Source organism: Pseudopipra pipra, chromosome 1 (assembly GCF_036250125.1).
Source record: "Pseudopipra pipra isolate bDixPip1 chromosome 1, bDixPip1.hap1, whole genome shotgun sequence".
In the NCBI taxonomy this organism is placed as follows: Eukaryota; Metazoa; Chordata; class Aves; order Passeriformes; family Pipridae; genus Pseudopipra; species Pseudopipra pipra.
This window is the reverse complement of record NC_087549.1, coordinates 60,588,955-60,615,304: the sequence shown is the minus strand read 5'-3', so window position 1 is coordinate 60,615,304 and position 26,350 is coordinate 60,588,955. Positions and strand designations below refer to the sequence as shown.

Below are 26,350 nucleotides of genomic sequence, written 5' to 3'. Positions count from 1 at the left end.
ATGTTGACTTACAATTACATTCTGTTTGTATAAAAGCTCCTCCTGTACTGTAAGTTAAATAAGTTGGCTATCATATGGTTTTTTAAGCATTTTAAGTTTTTTTTTCTTTAAAGATTGCTGCAGTTCAAAAATATTTGAAATTATTCTTATTTGTATTTTGTTGGGAACTCTATGCTTTGAACAGATTTTAAACCATGTTGTAAATAAAAATTGCCAGTCCTAAGAGGCCATATTTTTATAATAATCATTTATGATCTAGTGGACTTTACACAGAATACCAATTTTTATGAGGTCTGATATCACTCAAGTTCCTAAAAATTAAGTTATCATTAGAAACTAAAAGATGCACTTAAATTATTTCACTTCAACCCCCATTATAAAGAGCAAGACTAACTCATTAGAGAGATTCTTGGGATTGATCTCCTAAGAGAAATTCATAACAAAGGGCCAGAAGCAGACAAGTCACAAAAATAGTGTTGGTTCACATGAAGCAGAAAATAAAAGTTGTGTTTGGGGGAAACTGAGGCAAGAAGTCACAGTTCAGACCGAACAGAATGCAGAGTAGCATTGCTGTGGGACATACATACTGTGTGTCTGGCCAAGAGAGATTTCCTTCTGCTTGCAGATGCTGTATTTATAATATAAGATCAGGCAGGTTGGGGAGCAGACCATGAAAAAACTCCTTTGTGAAAAATTCTGGATTACATTTGGATCTGGACAACTTGCAGTAGGCAAATGGTAAGCAAGTGATGAGCAAGATAATGGTGTTGCTGGAATGTTTTGACTTGAGCAAAATGGTAATCGGTACCAAAATTATTAGGTGCCCTTGTTTATGCTATGTTGTGATATCATTTGTTCATCAACTCCTCTATGTTCCAGTCCCACTGGACCTGGCATCACTGTGCATCTGATTCTGTTATCGTCTGCTTACACCTTTTCCCCATGTGGCATTTGAGAGAGCATTTGTGATATGGTCTGCAAAGCTTCTCCATTCTAGCAGACCACCAATATCTGGTGTCATTTTAAAGTGCTTTAGGACTGGCCATTCATATGATGTAGTTGGCAAGATAAGGGAAATTTATGTGCATTGCGAATTGAATTTAAGAGTAAATATAAGTGAACTCTGATGTATCCAAACTGATTAAATGTTTACATGCAACTATGTTAAAAAACCCCAAACCAGCTCTGGTGATAATTGCTTTCCACTTTGCTTAGCTTTAAACATAGTCTGCAGTGCTCTTAGCTTATGTTTTTAAACATCCTTGCCAGATACTATGAAACCTGTGGTTTGGGGGTGGAGCTGTGTTTTTGATCAAGGTGTTTTTTTCTGAGTGAATATTGTGTGCTTCAAGAAAATAAATGGGGAAAACATTTTTTTCCCCCTAGAATTGCTGTATTTTTGTTTTGGACATTCACATTGCTTTTGGCAGATGCTCAAATACCAACCAGGAATGGATTTACTAATAGATACTTTCTTATAAATGGTAATGCATTAGTGTTAGTGGATGCACCAAAAGAAGGTAGTGATTAAACAGTAGCATTAGCTTTGTAAGAACAAAGGTTTTAAGGTTTTAAAATGCCACAGACTAAATATTAGGGACCACAGCTGGGCAGTGGTGAAATAAAGAGACTGTTCGTGGGCCTGCACCAATGTATTTGGGTGTGAAAGACTCCAGCTGCAACATTTCAAACTAATCATAACTGCTAACTTAGAATACCTGGACTCCACTAAAAAAAGTGTTATAAATTAGTTAAAACCTAGGGATATAACTTAATTGCTTACAATTTAATAAAATTTGGTTAAAGTATGATGCCACGTTAAATAAGAGACCTACTGTTTTCACTCATGGATAACTCATGCAGATGTTAAATGACAGGTTTTAATTCAGGTGTGGTGGTGGACTTTGTACTTCAGAAAGTAACTTGTATTAATGGCTGCACTTGTGCTGTAGTTGTTGTTGTTAGAAAGTGCTATAAGTGAATTAAGAGTTGAATGGTAGCAGGCTGGGTAGAGGTACTGTTTGAGGTGAGAAGTAATTCAGCCAAACCAGCAGCTTTGTGAAAGGTTTTGACTCTGTTAAGGAGTGGGATGAGAAGGACCTTTATCGATTGAATCAGTGATGTGATGCACAAACAAGTTGCTGGAAGAGTTCATTATGTAATTTTTCACATGTATATGTGACATAAAGTTTCAGCCATAGACTGTGGAAATACTATTCATTATTGCATTTCTATGGTGGAGTGTTTACTGCCGAGTGTTTTAGGAGGGGATTTTAAGGACTATTTTGGAATATAGTCTTAGGAGGAATGTTACAAAAAGGCCAGTTGGTTTGTAAATGATTTGGGAAATAGGGATTAAAGAGACTTGAAGAGCCTTGTATGAAGCTGCTAGTCTATCTAGTGCTGAGAATTAAATGTCTCAGATTACTAAGGCAGCAAATGAACCAAGGCTACTGAAAGTCAGTATCCATACAAACAAAGTGTGTTTTGCTGCCTTTCCTCTTCCTAGAGCTGCGGAGGGCAGAAGTGGACTTTGTGTGTCTCACAACTGTTTCCTGAGGGCCAGTGCTCACAGAAGAACTGGTTAGCCAAGACCCTGCTGTGCTGTAGTTGGGATGGAGATCAGCTCCGTCTCTTCCCCAGAGTGTTCAGGCCTGCATTTCCTGCTGCAAGGAGCAGGCTGCAAAGGTAGAGGCTGTTGAGCAAGAGTGATGGTCCCTTTCTTCAGTAAATGTGTGTCTGTGCAGAGAGAGTTACAATTTTCTGATGCTCTAGACTGATCCCTTACAGGATAAAATGGATGAACAGGAATTCATCAATGAACTCAGAGTGCAGAATAAAGTCTATTTGTCCAATGTCCTACACCCAGCTGACTAAAAACTGTCATATTTCCTTTTTGCTCTCTCTTTCCAGAGTATTGCTGGTTTTGTCATTTTGTTTTGTTTGGGGGTTTGGTTATTTTATCCTTTTTTAAAGTCAGTTGTCAGTGTACGAACAGGTTCAGCAAAAGGTAGTCCCTCTCTGCTCCCCACCTCTTTGTCAATGCTTCACGTACACTGTTTAGAAATATGGATTGAAATATCCTCAGGCAAAAGGAGTGGCCTGTGTCATTTGGGGCTGTTCTGCCATGGTAAGAACCACACCATTCATGAAGTCTCTGAAATACAGTGGTCAGGCTCTTGCTTTCTGTCTTGAACACAGCTAGGTTTTCTACTCTCCTCTGGTTCTAGCAGAGTCCTGCTCTTTTGATGTTTAGAAGGACTCTGACTTTCAGTTTAGATTTATATGTGGGCAGCATGTATTTCTTCTTACACCACTCATTTCGCTTTGCTTTACTTAGGCTTGACAAGTCAGGGGCTTTTGGTCTTATCCCTTTATAATAGGTTCCTATTGCTCTCCTCATCCTTGCATCTGTTCTAGTAAAAAATTCATGTTGTTAAATACGGCTGACTGGAATTGTACCTTGTATTCAGCTGATGTTATGCTAGTGGCTTGTGTGATGACATTAATTCTTCCCTATCTTAACTGGAAATGTCATGATACAGTCTGTCTTTTTTTTTTTTAATCTTTTTTTTATCTATTTTCCCCTGCCAGATCACATTGGTGACTCACAGTTATCCTGTGATCAAGCCAGACTGATCTTTCCCTTCAGTATCTTCTAAAATGATCCCTGGTTTCCCACATCCTGTGTGAGGGTGCTAATCACAAGCTTATTATCTCATGGTATGAGTGACCTTCTGCTATAGCTGTTTAAAAAAAAAAAAAAAAGGCAAGGAGTGGGTTGTTGCAGTGGTTTCCACTCTGTCTTGTGATAAGCTTGAGCCTGATTGTTAGCATTTTCCGTGTCTGAGACAAAGCTGGCTGAATGAAGACCTAAGATGTCAGAGAAATAACCTCATTGTATATTCGTGGGGTTTGGTGTAAAATCATGTGAAGCTGCTTGGCTGTGTCATCATAGCTGGAGTGTTATTTTGTATAACTGATGGCAGAACTTGACGTCCATGAAGCACTCATGAAATAAGAAAGGAGGCGTGTGTTGTGATTACAAACCCCAGCATTATGTAGTAGCTGAGAACGGGTTTTCGGAATGACAGGTCTGGATTTAATTTCCTAATGTCTGCCAAAGATTCTCAAGTGGGCTGTATGTAATTTTTTACGTATTATCCTTAACTTATCTCTGCCTTTGTTCTATATCTGTAATATGGGAGAAAGCTTTACCTCCTGGTCACATGTTTTGTCTGCTTATGTTGCAAGACCTTTAGGGAAGGAACTTACTTGCTGTCTTTGCGTGCTGTCTGGAAACCCACTCTTGGTTGAAGGCTGTGGACCCTGTCACGAATGATGATGTTTGAAACATTTTCTTCTTTTAAAAATATTTAGTTACCAATAAAAATAAAATAGTTTACAAGTGCAGCTTGTTCAAGAACAAGATATTCTTGTGATTGGTGCTGTAAATATTATATACAACTTTACCTAACTTTTAATCATATAGTGGATTAGAGGTATATTTTGATAATAATCTTTGAAAGTGAACGCACTGCTAGTCTCCATATTGAAACACATATTTTCTTACTCCATTATTTTGATATGTTTCCAGATTTTATTATCTTTTTCTTTTGTACACTGAATATGATGTGAATGGTGAACTGCATTGGAAAACTCTGCTGAAGAAATGAGTGGCCTGTCACATTCTTTTCTCATCCTTTTAGCATGAAATAAACAGTCTGGTTTTCTTTTTAATGAAAGAAGGGGAGATAATAGCCTTGTGTACATTTCATACATTCTCATGTTCAAATGGAAATTTTTCCCAGTCATTGTTCTCTTCAGTAGTTTTCAGTAATGACTGTTTCTATATTTGCTTTGTACATACCCTGGATAAAGGTTAGGAAAGCAACAGTAGCGCATGGAATTTAAGATTTAGATAAAATGAGACAATGTTCAAGTATGAGGCACGAGTACTTGAAAGCCTATTTGAAGAAGCACATAAGTAAAATAATTGTGTCATGGTGCTGTTTCTCATGCAGATTTCAGCTGCTGTTACTCATTAATTATTTAAAATTCCAAGTGCGATAACTCACAGCTTAGTGACTGTAACCTGCTGAGCCTCTGACCTAAGCAACTAAAGCCCAAAACACCTAGACTAAAATTTCATTTTAAAAGAAGATAAATTGATTTATTTATTCCTCAGATATACAGTTCTCCTTAGCAAGAAATAATTTTGTTTTCTCTCCTCAGAAGGGAAAGCAAAACAGTGTATCATTGCCAGAGAAAATCCCAGATTGGTGTCAGAGTACAGCTTTCTAAGTTACTTTGTTCTTAAATTTATTTATTGATTTAAAAACAGAGGAATTTACAAATCCTTACTTAAGCTTCATGAAGTGTCACTTGCAACTTCTATTGCAAACCATTTCAAACTGGAGAACTGTCTTGTTTGTGTTTCTGCTACTGGACTGCAGATAAATGTAATCTGTTAGGAGGCTGTCACATGAACCTTGAACCTTGTTGCATGTTTTAAGCACACCTACAAATTAAAATCCTGAGGACTGAGTCTCCATCAAATTACTTCAAAAAGTACTTTAAGAGCATAATCTCATGCATGAACCCTCAGACAATCAAGTTAGTAAAAGAGAAGGCAAAAAGAATTGAGAAATATAAGCATATAGTTAAGGATGCATTTTTTTTAATGTCAGAAAAGAAAGATCACATTTTGTGCTCCTTTGGTAGTGTGTTTATGGGAAGAGAGAGATATGACTACAGTAGTGGATTGGGTCAAGAGGGAGTCAACTTGGAGTATGGTGAAAGTCAGACCCTTTTGTAATATCAATATTTATGCCAAATGTAACAGAGGACAATTTACAGGAAATCCAACTGTTGGTTGATATGTTTACAGTATAGATAGCTTATATATGAAGTCAGAAGAGAGAGAGACAAAGGGACAAAGGTTGGGCAGAGAGAGATATTTTTCCTGTTTGTTTTTTTTTTTTTAATTGAAAAGGATGTAGTGGTTCAGTGTTATCTCACAGCACAGTTAATGCTGTTTGGAGAGGGTGAATCATCTTCTTGTCCCATCTGTCGGCCTGTTGAATATGAGAAGAGCTAGCATACAATGCCTTTGATTCATGCATGTTTAGAACTGCAGGTGTGCGTTCTGTCCTCAGTCTCTACAGTGTGTTAATGAAACACAACAAAGTGTGTTCACTGGGAAACTTAGGCGACCTACCTCACTTTAAAAGGGAGAATATACCATTCACCATTTGGAGAGAGCTTGTTTTTCTAAGCTGAGAAGGGGAAAAAAAGTGAGTTTTCAAATATATCTTGGTTTTATTCTGTTGCTATTTTTTATATTTTTATGGGAAAACAGATGTTAGGTCTTGTCTGTTTTCAGAGTACCCTAATCTCAGAAACTGAAAGTCTCCAAGTAACAAATACTTCTCTGTATAGTTTCTCAATTGCTCCATGCTTTTTTCCTGTCCGATACTGATAAAATTATTGCTTTGGCCTAAAATTCTCCATGATTTGAATTTAAATGTCATCCTTTTTTCATTTTTTTCTGGTTAATGCTGCACTTATATTATATATCCTTGTGTGCTGGTCTATATTTTTAAAAATTATTTTAGCATTTGGTAAAAATGTGTGACTTTTAGTTGTTGACTCATTGAGGCCTAACGTTGAAATTCACAGCTGGGGGGGTGTAATCCTAAAAGAAATATGGTACTTTAGAAGCTATGATGTTGAAAAGTGATGGTCTTGGGAGTTTACTGCATATCTTTACATACAATGAGGTTATGACATGTCTCTGTTCTTAGACTTTCTCTATATATCTTTCTTTGTCCTTTTATTTATTATTATTATTTTCATTATAGAGTTGATTTTACTGTAGTATCAAATTATTTGTCTCTGGAGCACACAGGTGCTGAAAAAAAATAACCAACAGTTATATGTCTGGTCCTTTTCAGAGGGTTGGGAAAAATTGGTCCTCGCTCCAAGGTTTTGTCATGCAAACCTAAACAGTTCTCCAATATGCAAAAAAATTACCCCCGGCCTATTTTGTTGTGGTGTTGTGTGTAAATGCCTATATGTAGCAAATTAAATGAATCTGTTGATATTAGTGACTGAGATAAGAGTAGATAAATCAGTCTTAATTTCATAGGAGGGCAACATTTCCCTTCTGGTATTCATTCAAGGGGCGCATATGTTAGTGTACGTGTGGCCCTCTCTGTTCCCCAGACTGGGAATAGCTGTGAGGCACAAGTATCTCAGCAAAGTCATAGAGGACATACAAGGAGATCCACGTTTAGTCGAGATCCTGGGTTTTAGGTACTCTAGTAGAAGTGCAGCAAGCACAGGGAATGGTGCTTGGATGTACTGGGTGTATCTGTACTTTGCCCCAGGCCTTTGGGGTCGTACCTAGTTCCTCCATCAGATGCACTGTAGGTGATTAAAGAAATTTCCTTATGACCCAGCAGGTGCATTGACACAGAGTTCACAGGGCTCCACTAATCTTAGTGTTTTGAAGACAAACGGTGAACATGTGACTAATGCCAAATGATTAAAATCTTTGATGATTTCCATTTGTATAAGGGAGTGTAGATATCAGCATGTGCTATGTGACATTAGGTGAGCACTTTTCTATTTGGGAAGGGAGGTAGAAAAGCCCTGTTGAGAAATTTGTTTTCAAATTTTATGCTTTCTTTTTCTCAATGTGTGGGATGAGGCTGCTGGTGTTCTAGCAAGGAGAGTGGGGTGAGTTGAAGGAAGAAAGGAGAAAAGTCTAAGCTGTAGAAAATAAATATATGTGGTTTAGCAATTTCATTGTAATTTCACTGTTGTCTATAATCAAGTTTAGACTATGCTCAGCTGTGCTGAGGCAAGATTCCTGGAAATCAAATGCTTTTACAAAAAATAATATGCAATAACCTTCTTGTTGGCAGTAGAGGAAAATTGTAATCAAAGCAGTCAGAAAATATCTTAAATCTTGTGTTCTGTCTTCTCTGCTCACCCTATGGCAATTTTAGGAAATAGCTTTCAACAGCATTTTTTTCTCAGAAGATATTCTTTCTCAGTGTTGTAGCCTTTCTCATGTACCGTACTGTTGCAGAAAATTGCAGAGAAAATTAAGTAAGTTTGGTGTCCTTTGCAATGATATATGAGGTATATGTAAGTTATTGAGCAATTGTGCTAGCACTGGGAAGTACTTTCTCAGATAAATAGTGTTTCAGAACTTAGCCCATCTCTCAGTGGAGTGGTTTTCTAGGTCTAGGATCCTTGCTAAGGTGCATGCAGTTGTCTGTAAACATGGAAATTGCTGTAATGTCTAGATGGGTCAGTAAGGGCAGGACTCTGATATGCAAGGCACTGTACATGATTAAATATATCTGAAAGTACTAAACTCCTGTTGACTTCTCTGAAATCTTGGTTTTGATAGTTCATGATGGAAATGTGTCTTGAATAATGTATTTTTCTTTCATGAAGGATTCGTCAGAGAAATATAATTGTGGATGTCAAAAATGAAATGAAGTTTGATCTAGCAAGAATTGCACACTTTCACAGTAATGAAATATTAAATCTGCATTAAATAACAGTGAAACTTGTGAGGGATATAAGGCACTATATTTTATTAAATAATTTAACACTCGAATTAAGAGGACAGGATTCTTAGGGAGCAGTTTGTCCAAGAGGCAGGTTACTTTTGTTACGTGGTTGCTCACGTCTGTCTCTGAAGCATCTTACTGTGGCTGCCGATGGAATTAACTGAAGGTCACTTACTCGTGCCTGCTGGAGGTGTTTCTTTCTTGGTGCACTGGAGTATTAGGTTACCACCACGAGGGAATTCTGAAGCAACAGATGAGGTGTGCTCAGTGTCTCAATCTGTTTTGAAAGAAGGCTGAAGTGAAAGGCTTCCTTGCAAAGATGCATATCACACTGAGAGCCTAAAAAAGCCACTCAAAGCTGGCAACCAGTGCTGTGCAATGTCTCAGCTTGCTTCCCAGGAACCTACGTAACCTGGATCTGACATTACAAAAAAAAAAAATCTTTTGCTTGTCATTTTGCTGGGTATGTTTGTAGTTAATAGTTTACATTAGAAGGCTACCAAAAATAGAGACAAGTTGCACATTTCTTAAAAGAAATTACACTTGTCATTTTTCCTAATAAGACCTGGATATGGTAGTAAAGTACAATATTTACAAGTATAAGAATAGTCATTAATTTAGCAGGAAGTTTTAAGTAAATTCCTCAAATATTTTTATGTTCTATGATTACCATTCCCATGTGTGAGTAAGAGTAGGAGCACTTGCTAAAACTATCTAATGTTGTAGCTCTGCACTATTATCCAACAACTGTGATGAATATGTATTCCCAGACAAGGTAGTAATTATGTTCTGATACTTGTAAATATGTAAGTCCTTGCATACCTTTATTATTATGTGTAGTTCTCTTGAGTCATAATTAATGTGTGGGAAGAGGTAAGATCATATTTAACAATCCATTTGCAGCATCCTATGATAGACATACAGTAGTTGATGCATTTTAATATGAAGTAACCATTAATGTTCAATAAAAGTGCTCAATGCAGAATTGTTTACAGACTGTTTTGACTCCTGAATTACAATATCACTTATTTAAAGTCTGATGACTGCATGGATGAACTTTTTTTCAAGCTCCCATGAGTGAATAAGGAAATGATATTTTGCATTTAAAACAGTGTAACCTGCAGAAAGTGATACCATTGCACTTCTTGGTATATTCAAAACATTTAGAGTAGCATTTTTCTGTCTTTCAGTGAAAATTCTAAATCATAAACTTCTTTATAGTAGAGTGTGTGTGTATGGGAAGATGATTAGAACTTCCTTTTTAACCACAAATATCCATTAATTTCAAGGCAGATTAGAATGAGCTAAAAAAATGATATGGTGATACATGATTCTAAAATTTTTAATCAACTGTGCAGATGAAGATAAGTTACGTGATCCCAACATAAGCGTATTTTTGTAGGTATGTGTTTTTCCATGCCTTTTTGTATTTTTTCTTTTTTTATTTTGGATTTGGCAACAGCAAGGAGAAGTTTCTCTCCTTGGATAAGGCAGTGGCGTTTCTGTAGTTGTTGCTAGTTGGAATATGGGTTCCTATTGTGAAGAAAGCAGGAACGCTCGTCTAGGCTTCCATCAGGTTACCTGTTAGGCCGACTCCGTAAGAAGGTAGATTGATGTGAGGAGACATTTGATTTCCTTTCCCCAGGGCAAAATCCCGTGACGGTTTTTGGAATTACTTAGAGCAGCTGGCATAGCTGGAATTATTGCTCTATCAGTCATGGATTGGGAAGTGTCAGGTCATGGCAGCAGAGCTGATTCAGCCAGGTACGTGATTATAGCATGGTGCTGAGGTGGCTGGGTGATTGCTGGCGGTGCCTGCAGCAGCATTTCACAGCTTTCTGCATGAATTCACTTAGTTCACCCAAAAGAAAAAAAGTTTTTGGGTAGCAGAAGTTTTTCCAGCTTTTAGTCTTGTTAAATCAGTTTATTTGTGTGGCCTGTTGTTTTCTGAGCCTCTCAGATGGTTTTAATATGAAACCAACAAGTCTTGATGGTGACTTCTGTATGGCAGCTGATGATGTAACTGATCACTGCAGGCATGCATAGTGTCATTCTGTGACTCAAGCTCACGTGCAAAATCTTTCATGTCACAGGATTTACAAAATTTGCACTGTTTCATAAGGAAGGTTTTGGATAAATGCTGTAGTGGTCAAAAGCTAAATCTCACGTGCAAGCCTATTTTGGCAGGGTGTGATTCTTGTTAGATTCAAAGATGATTACTGCGTTTCTACAATACTTCTGTGTTTTCATTGTTTGGAGCATCGTGACTGCTCTTGTGGCTGTTCATCAGTGCTAAAGCATGCATGGATTCCTCTGCAAACAAGAATGTTGAGCAGTCAACAGACATTTGTTAGTAAGTGCAAGAAGCTGTTTCTTCTCTTTATAGAGAGCTGCTTAGTCTGGCAACCTGTACATTGTGAAGGTGACTAAAATGAAAATATGAGTCTTTTTCCAGCTCAGATGTTTTGAATAGTTGGCTGCAAGTTTCTACAAAGGTTGAAAAATTAGTAATCCCTTTGAAGTCAGTGGCTCAACTCATTGCATAAAGATTGGCGCAGATAGAAACTGCAGTGTGGTCTCCCTCAGGACAGTAACAACCAAAATCAGCATTTAAGTTGTAATGTTTCAGGGTGTACTTGCATGATGAAGTGAAAAGGATCCATGTGCCCACTTTTTAATCAAGTAAGGCAGACTTCTGCTTGAGGCTAAAGTGAAAAATTAAGTCTTTTTGTTGCTGTAAATGTTTTTAATGTTTACAGGCTTGTGTATATATACGGTTTCACTTCCTAGTCAGATATCTTCAGAACAGTTGGCACTATACAATTCCTTTCATAATTCACGTCAGATTGGAAGCCTTTTTTTTTTTTCCAAATTATTACTTATAGTTTTCTCCATTTAATAGGTAGCATGAAGAATTCTGTAACATTTAGGATATCCTTGCTAGGACCTGGTTGCTTTTGTCCCTTTGGCTAAAAAGTGCTACATAAGGAATTAATAGTAGGTACTTGTAGTTAACTTATCTTCCTTTTAATCATCTGCATTCATTTATGCATGAAAAAAATGAAGTAAAATCTGTTTGCATTACTGTTAGTGTCTGGAGAATAAGAAGGGGTTGATCATGTGAATTTAGGCCACATGCTGTCCCTCTGATACATTCAAAACAAGAAACAAAACAGAACTGAAAATTTACAGGCTTAATCGGTGCTATTAGTTTCCAAGCTTTTAAGTTTGTTCCTGTAGAGAAATGTAACACTTGGCTGAGATGTAAGTGTACTTTCAAACCACACTCCTAAACTTTGAATAATGTTGCACATTTCCATTTCTCCAAGCTATTTTTTTCTCTTTTTATTTCCCTCCATGTGTAATTTTTAGCATCTTGCTGAAGGAATTATGCGCCTGGGAATCAGGAGCACGTGGATTAGCCATTTCATATGCTTCTCTCTTCCACAGAATGGCTTGGGTTGGAAGGGACCTTAGAGATCATTTAATTCCACCCCCGATTTCCTTGGGTTTCATTTTGTTTGCTTGCTTTGTGCAGACTTGTGAGTGGAAAACTGGCCTTATTATTTTCAGGTATCTACAGCATGGCAGCATAGAGGTTTTCATTACTTTTCCTTTCACTGGGCAGCAAATGATTTTTAAATATTTATCTAGCTTAGTTTCACAGCCTGGCTCTTCTGTATCTGATATCTTTGTCTACCTTGGCATTGAAGGACTGGGACCCTGCTGTGCTGAGTATTTTGTGGTACAGGGTGATTGTTCCTGGAGTGTTACTCCAAAGACACCAGGGAGACTAACAGGAGGCAGGAGGACACTGATCACAGTTCAGGTTTGCAAGTGTACATTGGCTTCATAATCTGTGTACTTAGACATGTGTTATAGATCAAATTTGATAGTTAATTTTTTGATGAGTGGAAGAATAATACATGGAACATGCCTTTGTGTTTCTCTGTAGACATTGCTTACAGTTTTGTATTCCACTCTCTTTTCCTTATGTTGCGAAACAGGTAATGAGAGGTGAGCTGCTGCTTATAATTTGTAGAGGAAAGGCTGGTTTGAGGAAGTTCAGCTCTGAAACCCAGTGTATATGAATTTATTTGTATTTTTCCTTGAAAATTTTAAGAACCTCAAAATATGTGAATTGGTTGTATTGATTTCACAAATTAAAAGGATAGGGTTGCTGTGGGGTTTTTTTTGTTTGTTTGGGGTTTTTTTCATCTTTTATACCATAGACAGTGCTGTTTAAAAAAAAAAAAATGTTTCCAATTTGTCAGTAAATTCTACCTTGGGTACATTTACCGAGTTTGGATGGTTTTTAATTTTTCTTTTGTGAAAACTTAGAGGTGTGTATTTGTGAGGAATTGTTTAATTGAATAAATGTAATACAGTGTGTGGCACTTTGATTTTAGAGCAAATTGAATTCAGTGAATAGTCAAATAAGCACTATAGGCCCTCAAAGTCTGAAATTTGTCTTTGGGTGGTTGGATGGGGGAGTGGAGTGTCTGTGTGAATAAATCTATCAGTCTCTCCAAAATTTGCAGTAGAGATACAGTATAAGATTGCTTTTCACAAAGTTCACATTTCTGTGATGGAAAGTCATGAGTAATCAAAGTTTCTCTCTTTAGAATCCTTTTGTACACAAATCATGTAGATGGGGGTTGTAACTATAGGTATTCTACTGAGCGTTAACAGCCTGTTGTTTTGCTTCATGCATTTTCTATCATAAGTCTAGTTGTCTTTTCTTCCAGTCATAAGATTATGCTTAAGGAAGTAATTTATCCTTCTGATAGTGAGAGCATAGTGCCAGGATTTCTGCTGCTAAAGTTTGATGGTATATACTTCTGTTTATTGCAGAGTAATAAAGTGTTACTGTTAGCACCAGAAGCTGAACTTTATTACTGAAAATTCAGTTCTTGATTCTGAGAGGAAAAAATCCACTTGGAACATTTTTTGCATGTCGTTTTAAGTTTCTTGACTTTAAATGCTATGATGCACTGCATTCATGTCAGCTGAAGGCAGCACCTGTGTGTAAAATCCTATACAAACACATGTTTCTATGAGAAGAAATATGTGGCATAACCACAAGTGTGCTCTAAAACCTGAAATTTGAGTGTTGTGGTTTAACCTACATGAGCTCTGTTAAAGCTGAAATACAACAGGATGAGACAGAAAATACAAAGAAAGAGTTGGCATTCCTTGCTTACATGTTTGTCATGAAAGTGGGAACTGTAAAGAACTTACACGTTCTAACCTCCACAGCAAGTTGTTGGCAGTTTAGTGTGGTGCTTTTTTCAGTAGTTGCTGTTTATATAATGGTAAATGTGAACTTACTTGATCTTTTATGGAAGTTTGCATTTTCAGATTATTTGATACATATTGCATTGTTTTGTTATTATAAACATAATATCAAAAAACAGGTCTAGTCTTGTTTTATATGCAAGTTTCACAATGAACATTTTTTATTTTTTTAGTTTTCTTTTTAGAAGGTGGTAAGCTTTCTGGTATTGCTTAATTTGCAAAATAGACCAGATAAGCATATTTTTATTCCTCAGCATCTTTCACAGATCTTACCTTGGACTGTAAAAAATGCTTATTGTATGAGAAAAATTTCTTTGTTATGTCTCAGATGAAAAATTAATTCGTATTTCTGTGCAAATGTATTGGTTTCAAAAATGCTGTTTTGGTTTTATCTTTTCAGAATTTTAGGTTTTGGTGATCCAGCATGGGGAACCATGTAGGAAAACGAGAACATAGTGCTGACAAGTCAACCAAGGTAGGTGGAGAAAATTGTAGAGATGAGGCTACTTGAGAAATATGTATGTTATGAAATATGGGATTTTTTAGAGCAGTTGTTTACCAGATCGATGATACCATTACTATTTTGTAGTTGACACTATAAAATGAACACCTTTCTTTGAAAGATGATGAGATCCTATGAGATGATGAAATCCTATGAAAAGATGAAATCCTGTGAGATGTGGCCAAATCAGGTTTTCCTGTGCTGGATTTAATGAGAGATGTGATGTTTTCCCATGTCAGATCCACAGCTGATAATAAGCTTCTCAGTCATGGTGGAAATGAATGAAGTGATCCTTAGAAGCAAGATATTGTAGAATTTTTAGAGTTGGTGAGCCAAGTTATTTTCTGTGTGTTGACTGTTTTCCGTTTCAGCAGTCACTGGCTTTATCCATAAGAAAGAAGCTATATGGAAATACATAAAATAAGAGGATTCTAAAGGAAAAGACTGTCAGTCTGAGGAGATACAGCTTTAAAAATCTCCTTCCCCCCCAAAGAAATATGAGAACTGTCAAAATGTTCATTAAAAGTTCATATTTGTTTTCTAAGCTTTTGCTGACACTGTTGTATTTTCTGCAAATAACGTGGTGTTCTGTTTGGCTTGTGATAACATCTTGTTTGTTTATTTTTCTATGTTGTACCAGAAGAGATTTCACACATATCCTAAAACAGGACATCTTCCCATATATATATAAAAAAAATGCTGCTTGTTGCTAGCTGTTGCTATCTTCCCTCCACCCATCCTCACCCAAAAATAACAGTTTACAGTCGAAGCCCACACTGTATAAAGTTATTGCCCTTTGCATTGGACAGATGATGTAAACAGATAGTTCTGGGCTTTTTCTGGAGGAATGTGGGTATTTTGCATTGCTGTGGCAGATAAGCAGCTATCCCTAAAAGGTATACAAACTAGAATTTGTACAGTTATTAGTTCTTTGCCATCTCCTTTAGGAAAATACATAAGCACGCTGGAAGGAATAATAAAACAGCAGGAAGACAGGACAGCTGGCTACATATGTACATATGGTTTTGTTTTGTGTTGGTGCAGCATTTTGTAAAATCGTTTTGTGGCCCAAAGTTTCGGTTTTAGTACAAACAATAGTAGGAGTCCCACGTTGTTGTCCTGTGGTGACTTGCCCTTCAGAAAACTGTTGTGCAGCAAAGTCGAATGTACCAAACATATGCATTTAGCCAAGTATTTTGATCCTTTCTGACTGTGAGGTCCTGCAGGTGTGATACGGTAGGTTTACAGAGCTTGATGGGCTGTAGTGCACTACATATGCCCTGATTTGGTATTCGAGGACAAAATTTGGTCAGAAAAACACATTGTATCTTCTCTCGCGTTGTGAGATCACAGGTGTTTGATTCATCTTCGTGGCAGGTGGGTGAGTTGTTGGGCACATGGGGTGTCAAAAAGCTAAAGATTCTTCAAATTGTAGCAGCCTATGCAGTAGGTGGAAGGACTATGGTGGTGAGGAGGAGTTAGGTGGCCTTGAGTCTTGCACTTGGTGTGTAGGACAGATCCACAAGGAAGTGGTTTGCTGCAGTTCTTTAAAATTCCTTCTTTTTCCTGATTAGTTCATGGAGAATACTTGATTCTGCAATCAAAATAATATTCATTTACCAAAATTGTTTTTTGAAGGAGGAACTTATTACTGTAGTAATATGTTCTGTCCCTCACTCATCCTTCTAAGAGGGACAAAAATCAAAACCCCAAACCCCTAAACTTTCAAATTAGCAATGCTTGATCAAAATCTCCCTTTGTGCACAGTAATGTCATGTCACAAGAAATTTCAAGGCCACAGATTTAAAGTCAGGAAATAGATGGTTAAGGTGCTACTATGTATTCCCTATAGGTACTCAATCTTGATTCAGTTCTTACAGGCAGCATTAAAGTTCTTCTTAGAGGTAGTATTAACCACATGTCAGACTTTTTCTTTCCCTTTCGTTTTTTCTTTTTTTAAGTTGAAGTAGCTTTTCTGTTGTTGTTCAATATAGCTGTAAATTAGAACTGTCTTCCCACCAGTCTTCTAGTATGGAATGGGAGACAATTGCTGAGGCTTTCAGAGACTACAGCAGAAATGCTGAACTGCCCCTCCTCACTCATAGCGATAAAACTGCAATGAAAGAGGTGAACATCTCCTCAAGAGTCTTTCTAAACTTCATTACTTTCACACTTCAGACCGTTTACTATACCTCCTTTCTCAAACCTTTAATACCAAAGAAAACAGCAGAATTTTAGGCAGATCTTTGAACTTTTGATGTCAAGTTTACAAAGACGGTAGTGGCTCCTGAAATGATAGACCATTTCTGCACAGAGCTATTTTATGTGTAGTGACATTAGAGAAACTGTTGCCAACTGCAGCTATCATAATTCTTGGTTGTTCAGTAAATGTCCTGTAATACACCAATTACTATGGGGTTGGTTTGGGATTATTTTTAGTTGACATCTAACTTCACTTTACTTTTAGTAAATTTGACTATTTGAATTACAAAATTAGAAATAGATTTCAGAAAAGGAATTATTTCATCAAATATCTAAGATGATACCAAGATGCTTTCAAATTAGGAAGTCTGCAAAAGACAGTAAAATGGCTTCCCATGCTGTGACACTTCTTTCAAAATATTGTTCTCCTCTTGATTTATAAATATGCCAAGCTATAGCGATTATGTAATAAATAATGAGATACTGTGAAATTAAATGAATGCTTTAAAAAATAATTGGTCTATTTGACCTAAATAATGTGTAAAAGTGTTTACAAAACCCTTATGTTTTACTCAAAGCAATAATATACACCATCTCATTTCTGTTGGGTTGCTTTCTCTTGTGTTTGATGGATTGACATCCTTTAGAGTTTTGTAAGATACAAAAAACCTATTCAATGAACCAGTAATTTATCTTTTCTTTTTACTTTGAATGGTTCTAGTCTTTGCATCTGCTTAATGCATTAGTAAATGTGTAACTGTTTGTTTACTTTGTTCTTAGTGTTAATACTTGGGTTTAAACTTTACATAAATATATCTAAAAACAACAGCAAAAAGAAAAAGGGCTATCCTTCATGCCCTGAGTTTCTTTAAGTTCTCAGAGACCTAACTGTAAAGGAGTAGACAGAGTAGACAGTGAAGTTTTATTGGTTTTTGTTCAGAGCTGTAGTTGATCTTAGTTAATTTGGCATCACTAAACTACAAAGTGCCACAATCTCTTCTGTAATGACTAAAGCTGCCTGTGTTACAACAGCAAAGTTTGCTGCTACTCCTCATTTTGATTGTCTTCCTCAGAGAATTCTGCACAGCACATTATTGCCATCCCAAAATCTTTGAACCTTCTTAGCACCTGTCAAAACTGGCCCTTAACTTCATTGATTGTTTGGGACGAGGGGGTTGGAAGGAAGGTTTCCAGCATTGTCCCATTTCTTCCACAGCAACTATCAAGTGCACCTAGTCCAAGGAGCCTGGTTTCCATGGTCACATACTACTGTGGCAAGCATGAAACCAAGCTTGTGACCTATAAAGAAAGATCAAAACCCATGGCCCTGCCATGTCAAGAGATTGCTCAAGAAACTTAAAAGGGCCTAGAATATATTAGATTATTGGAAATACTGGATTCTCTACCCAGCTCACATCATTGATGTACTTGGGGTGTGCTGTAAATAAACACCAAGGAACCAAACCCTCTGATACCCAGCTCTGAAAAACCTTGGGAAATGTAACTGCAGGCCAAAACTGAAAACAGACCTAGTGGTGATAAGGCACTCAATCTAAAATTTAATGTTTTATATGAACTAAAAATAATCTGTTAATAATGACTGGATCTTGCTGGGTAGTAAACTTATGAAAAACCTTGCCTTTAATTGCAATGAGGTATGCACCTAGATTCTATAATGTGTTTTGCAGTGGTTGATTCGATAATTTTAAGAAATTGACTGGTTCCCAGTGTTTAAGGAGAACTCAGCATCACTAGTTCAATAAATCAGATGGTTTCTACACTGCTTTTGAGGAGATTCTATTTTCTTTACTCATTTTTTCCCCTGTTGTCTTGCTAATGTTTAGAAATTTGCACCCTGTCTAAGACTGCAGTAGTGGTCCTGATAACACTGACAGAAAGTTTTCTGCCTCTCCCTTGTAAAAGGGAGATGAAATTCTGAGGATGGCTGATACATGATGGTAGTTGTATTGATCATCTCATATATGCTCAACAATCTGCAAGCAAAAAGGTTTTCACACTGATGCACTACCTCATGGTTGAGACCACTTACAGACCTGAGCTATGTGTGGTTTTTACCAGGTGCTTCCTCTTGGTATGCATCATAAATTATCAAGAAAGGAAAAAACTAACAAATGTGGCTTTTGATTTTATTACATTTATATAGTCTTATTGCCATCCACAAATCAATCATGCAACTTTTTCACTTTCTTCCCCTAGCAAACTTGCATAGCACTCTTTTTATTTTCTAGTGTAATTGTGAGTTTTCTCAGTTTTACCTTTTGCTGTAAAGCAATAAAAAGCATGGGTCCTTTTATGGTGTATTCTTTGCGATTTGATGTTTTTGATTAGAACACTTCCTCTGAGCTAATGTCTTCCTGAAGGCAAAGGAAAAAGAGAGAAAAACTTTAAAATGTTGAGAGCGACAGTGTTTTCTGTGACAGATTTGATGAGCACTTTCACCAGCCAGTTTTAAAGGTTACATACACAGTGAAGAAATTCTTGTGACCAACAAGCATCTGGTTAAGCTGGTGCCTGGCACAAGGAATTGCTGCTTTTGGAAGAGGCAAATCCTCTTCAAGAGTGTGAAGGGAAATTCTAGGCAGTCAGGTTAAGCATTACTATCTGATAGATGTCTGTTTTTTTCAGTTTCTACTATCAACCTAGCTTCGGCCTTGAGCAAGTCCTCATGTGCTCTCTCTGTCTCTCTGTTTAATTTCTTTCTCTGGAATGTTTGTTGGGACTGATGCAGTGTCATTCTGTATTAATAGTAGTGCTTGGAGACCTTGAGTGGAGCCTTCAGATGCTAACGTGCTTCAGCTAGTGAGATGATATCATAACGATACAGAAATGACTGTACGGTTTGAAACCTCTGAGAATGCCAAGCATGAAGCAGCTATGACATCTGTCTTCAAAAATTAACCCTAGGACCATCTTTCAGTTTGGTATTGGAAGTCTGTGTTAATGGTTCACTAGGCAAATAGCTCTACTACAAAGTTAAAGGGAACAATTCATGTGTCTAAATCCAAGTGATATGTTTCAATACTTGACTGTTCATTAAATTCTTCGGGCGCTGAATTTAGTATGGTCAGTTATAATCATAATATTTGATCTTTCTAATGTCTAAAATATGACAAGCTCAGATTTTGATTTCAGCAAGTGTTTCAGTGTTTCGAGTAAATGTGTAGGCAATGGTTTCATAAAATAAGTTGAGAGCATGTTTTCCTGTTCAGCACACAACGGCTAAGTACTAGTGTTTCTTGATTTAGGTCTTGAGCAGGTTGAGCTTGCATGGGTGTAAAAGGAAGAGGTGCAGTCACTGTGGTTTTGACTGGGGAAGAGGTAGGGTCTTAGGCTTTGTTTTCCCACCCTCAGCCTACAGAACTGACTAGAAGAGGGAAGTGCACTCTGTGCTTTTTCAGCTCCTGTGCTTCAGGTGCCATGTTGTTGTTGAGGTTGTTTCCTATAGTTCCCTCCTTGTTAGTTTTGATACAGAACTAGATAAATGTCCTTTCAAATGAGTTTAATGCCAGTACCACTTAAATTAGCAATTATACTCCTGGAAGAACAGGAGCGTAATGCACTGGGAATTCTTTGTGAACTCTCTGTGAACTGTTCTATTTGCTGAGATGACTTTTCTAATGAGTCAGCCCATACTTCAGCCAGAGAACATGTTGTTCAGTTTATTAGCATCTTCACACCAGAGAAATGAAGGCAAAGTTGTTCATATTTTTAATCTTGAGGAAGCAGTAAGTGACATGGAGATCCTGAAAGGGAGCAGTATCTTCCTTCCTCACATAACCGTTTGTGCTTTTACTGTTATGGTGGTCACAGATCAACATGCGACAATATGTTCACAGAATGACAGATTATGCTGAGTGGGAAGGGACCCACAAGGAGCATCAAGTCCAACCTTTAGCCCTGCACAAGACCATCCCCAAGTCACACCATGTGCCTGAGAGTATCATCCAAATGCTTCTTGAACTCTGTCAGGCTTGGTGCTGTGACCACTTCCCTGCAGAGCCTGTTCCAGTGTCCAACCACCCTCTGAGTGAGGAACTTTTTCTAATATCCAACCTAAACCTCCCCTGACACAATGTCAGGCCATTCCCTCGGGTCCTGTCACTGGTCACCCGAGAGAAGAGATCAGTACTAGCCCCTCCTATTCCTCTCATGAGGAAATTGTAGACTGCAATTAGGTCTCCCCTCAGTCTTCTCCAGGCTGAACAGACTAAGTGATCTCAACCGCTCCTCATACGGCTTCCCCTCAAAGCCCTTCATCATCTTCATTGCTCTCCTTTGGACACTAAGAGCTTAATGTCTTTCTTACATTGTGGCACCCAAAACCGCACACAGTATTCAAGGTGAGGCTGCCCCATGGCAGAGCAGAGCGGGAAAATCCCCTCCCTCAACTGGCTGGCGATGCTTTGCCTGATGCCCCCCGGGACACGGTTGGTCCTCCTGGCTGCCAGCACACTGCTGACTCATATTTAACTTGCCATCGACCAGGACTTGTTGTATCACCTGCTCTGAAATTGGGTGAGATGAAAATTCTTGTTTGTTGCTTGGGCCTTAGTTATATTTGAGAAGAGCTTAAAAACACTTCTGCAACAATGTATTACCTTAGAATGCAGTTATGGATGTAAACTCACTTGCAATTCAATGTATTCTCCCTATTACAGAAATTGCCAAGCTTTACCTGTGGATACCCAGTGCCAAACCACAATGGAATCTCCAGTGTAAGACAAACCTGCCCTCTAGCACAAGTATTAAACCCTGTTAAAGATGCATTTTAAAGTTTGTTCTCATCTTTTTCTCCTAACGCTTATTCTGTTGTCTTTGATGCTCTTGGGCAGCAATTGTGAGGAAAGTGCTGGAGCCATGCTTTAATTCTCAGCTTCACACTGTTGCACTTCTGTGTATAGTGTAACTACTGTGCAGCTAGCGTAGTGTAACTAGTTGTAAGACGTGGTTTTACACTGTGCCTCAGTACAAAGTCAAAACACTGTCTCTGCTTAGATCTGATGCTACATATTCTGCCATGAGAAAAGAGGAGTTCCACATCGTTAAGCTGAGTTGAATCCTGCTCTTGTTTGTAAATTCAGCAAGTGTGTAATGGACATCATAAGGACAAATATACAGGACTTTCCCATAGAAAGTATCACTGACAGTAGCTTCTTTTTGCACTTCAGAAGCTGAATTTCTTGAATAACTGCAACTATTTGTACACTGAGTAAGTTTAGCTTGTCTGTGGCTACAGTTTATTTTTTCTCTTTGAGCTGAAATATCACAGAACGTTTTTCCTTTTTATTTAACTTTTTCAGGCGCTTTGCTTTGAGCTGATGGAAATGCTTTGATAGCATTTGCTGGAGAAAACAAGGGGTTTTTTAAAAAGGAAACTGAAAAGCTTTTAAGAAGAATAATATAACTTTATTCTTGATTGCTGAGATAAGATTCACTCTTAAAAACAATCTGATCTTTCAGTGCAGCAACCAGTGAATGTGGCCATAAAAATATCAAAATTTGCATAGTGCCAAAAGCCACACAGTACATAACAGTTACCCTGGATAATTAGGGGGACTTCTGAGCATCAGTTGTAATCAGGAAGAGGCAGTAATGGAAATCTTGCATTTTTGTGACAGTGCCACAGAGTGATGTTCAGGCTGATGAGGCTAAACTTAGCTAGAACTGAAAGCTGATTTAGGGAGGCATGAGGGCACTCAGCTTGCTCATGATTGCTAGGCAGCTCAAAAACCATCGAAAAGACCCAAGAGCCAGAAATCTTAACAAGTCTACGACCCCTAAGATCTATCTTCAAACCAGACACTTGTTATCAAAACAGTAGTCACCATTTTGGGGTCCTCAGTTGTTCCTGTTCTGTGTAAAGCTTCAGGAATGGATTCACTCTTTGGTGGTGCTGAGGTTTTCAGATGAGTTATGGAAATCCCAGTATGCTGGAGGTATTTTGATTCAAAACAATTCAAGACAGTGATGTTGAAGTCTGAGTGATGTGGGGGGGGGTTGTTTTGGTTTTGTGGTCATAACTGGCTTGTACTCCTAGTTCCTTCTACTTTATTTTCCCTCTACTTCTTATGCCCAGTTTCTTTCTGCATGCTACTTTCTACCAGCACCTCTGATGCAGTCAAAATACATTGCTTTGATTTTTCTGAGGCATTAAAAATAGTACTTAGTTGCTAACAGTGTTGTTGCATGCTCAGAAACAGTGAAGAGATGGCCAGCTAACAGGCAGTCTGATCAGGAAGGTGTGAACACCGTAGAAGAAAACAGAAAATTTGCGCTTCTCTGACAACACATATCTATTAGAAAAACTATTTTCAAGCCAGGTCTCTCTCTTCGTGTTGGCATATGACTTTCTGCAACTGTCCCAGCATACCACAGTACATTGCTTTACAAGGCTATCCAGTAGTGCCACTGTCAATATTTGAAAGCTGAAAATCAAAACTGTTTTCTGTTATTTTTACGACCTACTGTCATCGCCACTTATATACTCCTTTGTCATAAAGCTGTGTTGGATTTTTGCATTTGTACCTTGTACCTGTTGAAAAATTTGTTTTATGAAGAAAATGTAAGAATTGCTGTGTAGTTCTTTTGGGGAAATGTGGCTAAAATTTGTCAACGTGAAGTGGAACTGTGTGCAAAAAACTTTAAATCTCACTTCTGTTCCTTTTGTGCACTCATATATATAAGTATGTACATGTCCATACAGAAAAAAGTACAAATGTATATTTAAAAATGTTTATATATAAACACAAGGGTATTCAAGTATTCATACTCTGCTTATATCCCTGGATGGCTGCAAAAGTACTCTCTATATCAGTTTCAAAAGGCAAGATCAGTAGCCTCCACCCTGGGGAGTCTGACTATCCATTCTGATGTTCCCTATGAACTACAAGTTAAATGTTTTCTTAACGCTGAAGCAGAACTTTCTACTACAGATAAAACTTTCCTTATGGTGCACAGTGATAAAGCCTGAATAATCAGTACTTTTTTTTTTTTAAACTCATGTCTGAAATTCCAGACAATCCTGTTTTTTTGCGACTTGGCAGATGAAAGATTGCTGAATGTAAGACTCAGAATCTCAAGTCAGTGCCTCTCAGTGAGAAATGTTTATGCATCATAAAATATATTGAAGATATTTCAATACCTAATATTTTTTGATTTTAAATATCTTTAATATATTTTAAAAATATATACTACGAGTATAGTTAAATATATCTTTGCGTTCTAGGAGAGGCTTCAGAGTTCACAGTAGGTGAGCCCCAATGCCTAAAGTAACAACTGTTTTGTCTTTGGTATGCTGCTACACAGAAAACTGAGTCTGTTTGGGACAAGTGATGTTACTTCTGGAGCTCAGTCACATGAGATGAGATTCTAGGTCAAGACTGTATATAATGAAGACTAAAACTTACTTTTTTTCTGCTGAAAGAAATACATGAAAGTGTCATGTGCTGCACTATACTTGCTGATAGAAAGAGGTTCTTTCCTATGGTGTGGTGCTAATCTTCGGTTTCTTTCAGAATCAAATCTGTGTTTGGAGAAAATTTATGTTATATATATGTTATATTTATGTTATTTGAGATGGATCTGAACCACTGTAATCCACTACATTCAGATTGGCTTAAATGAAGCATGTTCTGACAATGCGGATTTGAACATTCAAACTTAGAATTCTGAATTAATTTACTTGACCATTTAATGTTGATATTTTGATTCTACAATTCAATATTTAAAAAAAAAAAAAAGAATTCTGACACCTTTTCATCTTGTTTTGACCTCAGTGTCTTGTGTTCTACTTTCCTGCAATCCTCTCAGGGTGAGAGGGGACTTAATTCCATTCTGAAATTTTTTCAGTATACTTCTATCTGTTTCTTCCTTTTCCTTTCTACTGGCATCTTGTCTATTGTTTATTATTTTATTCTTGTTATTATATTATGCTATGCTATATAGGTCTTACAAGGATTGATAAAACCATCTAAAAATGAAATTTTTATACAGCTTGGGGCGGGGAGGCCGAAAGATCCCTATCCGTGGATATATTCAGGTGGAATGGGGAGCTCTGGGTTCCAACAGCCTCTCAACAGACTGTATGGGTGTCCTGGCTAGTGACCTTTAACTCCAAGTACACAAACAACCAGTGGAGCAGGTCCCATGTCTGCCTTTGACAACAGATGCTGAGATCTTTCAGGTGTCAGATTCTACTCTGGGATTTTGCAGAGTTTATAATGCCAGAGCATAATGCAGTTAATACTGTAATAACACTGTATTGCAGCTGTTGAGTCACTTGATTCTGGGAGAATAAAAGGTTTGTGGCATTTTTGAAGCTTATAGGGCTTGACACATAGACTTTGTATGAACTAAATTGCCTGTCTTGTATCACTCCTGATTCTATCTCCTGATGCTGTATATAAGGAACAGGAGTCCCTCTGAACATGTCTTACATGTAGCCCATGAGGGAGATGGCTCATATTGAACTACAGAACGTGGTGCACTATTTCACTATTGAACATAGTGCAAGTTATTTTTACAGCATAGGAGCAGGGGCCCTTGGTTTTGATCCCAGCCTCTGAGCTCTGGTCTAAGCAGATGACAAGTTGTTCTGGTTTTTGCTCTGGTAGGCTTGCTTTAACCAATTAGGCTGCAAACCATGGCCTGGTGAAGCAGGGGCAGAGCTGCTTTCTTCCTGCAGGGAGCCAGACGGCCAGTTAATTGTCCCAATCACTGAGTAAGACTTGGCCAAGTCTCCTGCTCAGTTCTCAATTCTGCTGCTGTGCTGCCAAATTGGGTCTTGTGTCTTTATGAAAAGGAGGACTTCAGCAACAACTATGAGCATCTGGACTTCTTTTGGTCATGATTTAATGTGGTTAGTTTCAAACCTTGAAATGGTTCCTATCTTAATATTGTTTCCTTAAGAGAAAACAATGCCTGGTGCTTAACTGGACTAAAGGTTTCTGGTCTGAGTTGGGACATCCTGCTTGTTACAGTGTTGTTAATATCAAGGTATGGTTGTGACAGCAAAAAAAGCTTTGAGTAGGAACTCACATTTTGAAGCATTGATTCTCTATGATTTTGCAAGGAGAACTTTCATTTCTGTTGAGTTACCTATTACAGGACAAAATTTGAGGGGAGGAATTTTGAGGGGAAGAGTGTTTTGGTTTGCCAGAGTTTTCAAAATCCTGCTTTAGGATAACTATTTTTCATAGTTAGGAAGAAATAGGAAATGGTTATTTGAATGCTGCACTAAAGGAGATGTGCTAGACTGTAGGGGTTGTAAACTTGCTAATAGAATTGCAAATGCAGTGCGTTTGCTTATCAATGTGCTTATTCACTTGGTTTAATAACTGCAAATATAGTTTATGTGTAACCCCTTCATACAAATATATTTGTTGGTGAAATGCAATATATGTAACTCAATCAGTTGCTTTTGTGTCAAGATAATCCACTTTTATTACAATAAATAATTTTAGAAAATAAAACTGTGGGCTGCTAGAGGCAAAGGATGGGACAAAGCAGAGTAATGATAAGATATTATTGGCAATGTAGGGAATTGAATTAAAAAGATGTCTAGGTATTTCCAGCAGGCCACCTATTTTGTTCTGTGCTAAAAAGGCAGTGTCTTGGTCTAAAGTGATTATGGAGTCCCATGCGGGTAGTTATTCAAGCTGCTTGAGTTAGACTGTCAGTCAATTCCCAAATAGCCTGTACATGGGAAGGATCAAATATATGTTAATACAATACAGCT

The 26,350-nt window shown here is 37.6% G+C and overlaps 1 protein-coding gene across 4 annotated transcripts in view; it reads left to right on the top strand.

The window, feature by feature from the left end:
* MBP (myelin basic protein) overlaps positions 1-26,350 on the top strand; it is a 115,094-nt gene that overhangs the window by 13,224 nt on the left and 75,520 nt on the right. For all 4 annotated transcript variants that reach the window (XM_064658325.1, XM_064658300.1, XM_064658310.1 and 1 more), the window contains exon 2: positions 14,290-14,364. In XM_064658325.1, the coding sequence (XP_064514395.1) occupies positions 14,314-14,364 (51 nt within the window). In that variant the 5' untranslated portion in view covers positions 14,290-14,313. The remainder of the gene's footprint in view (positions 1-14,289; positions 14,365-26,350) is intronic.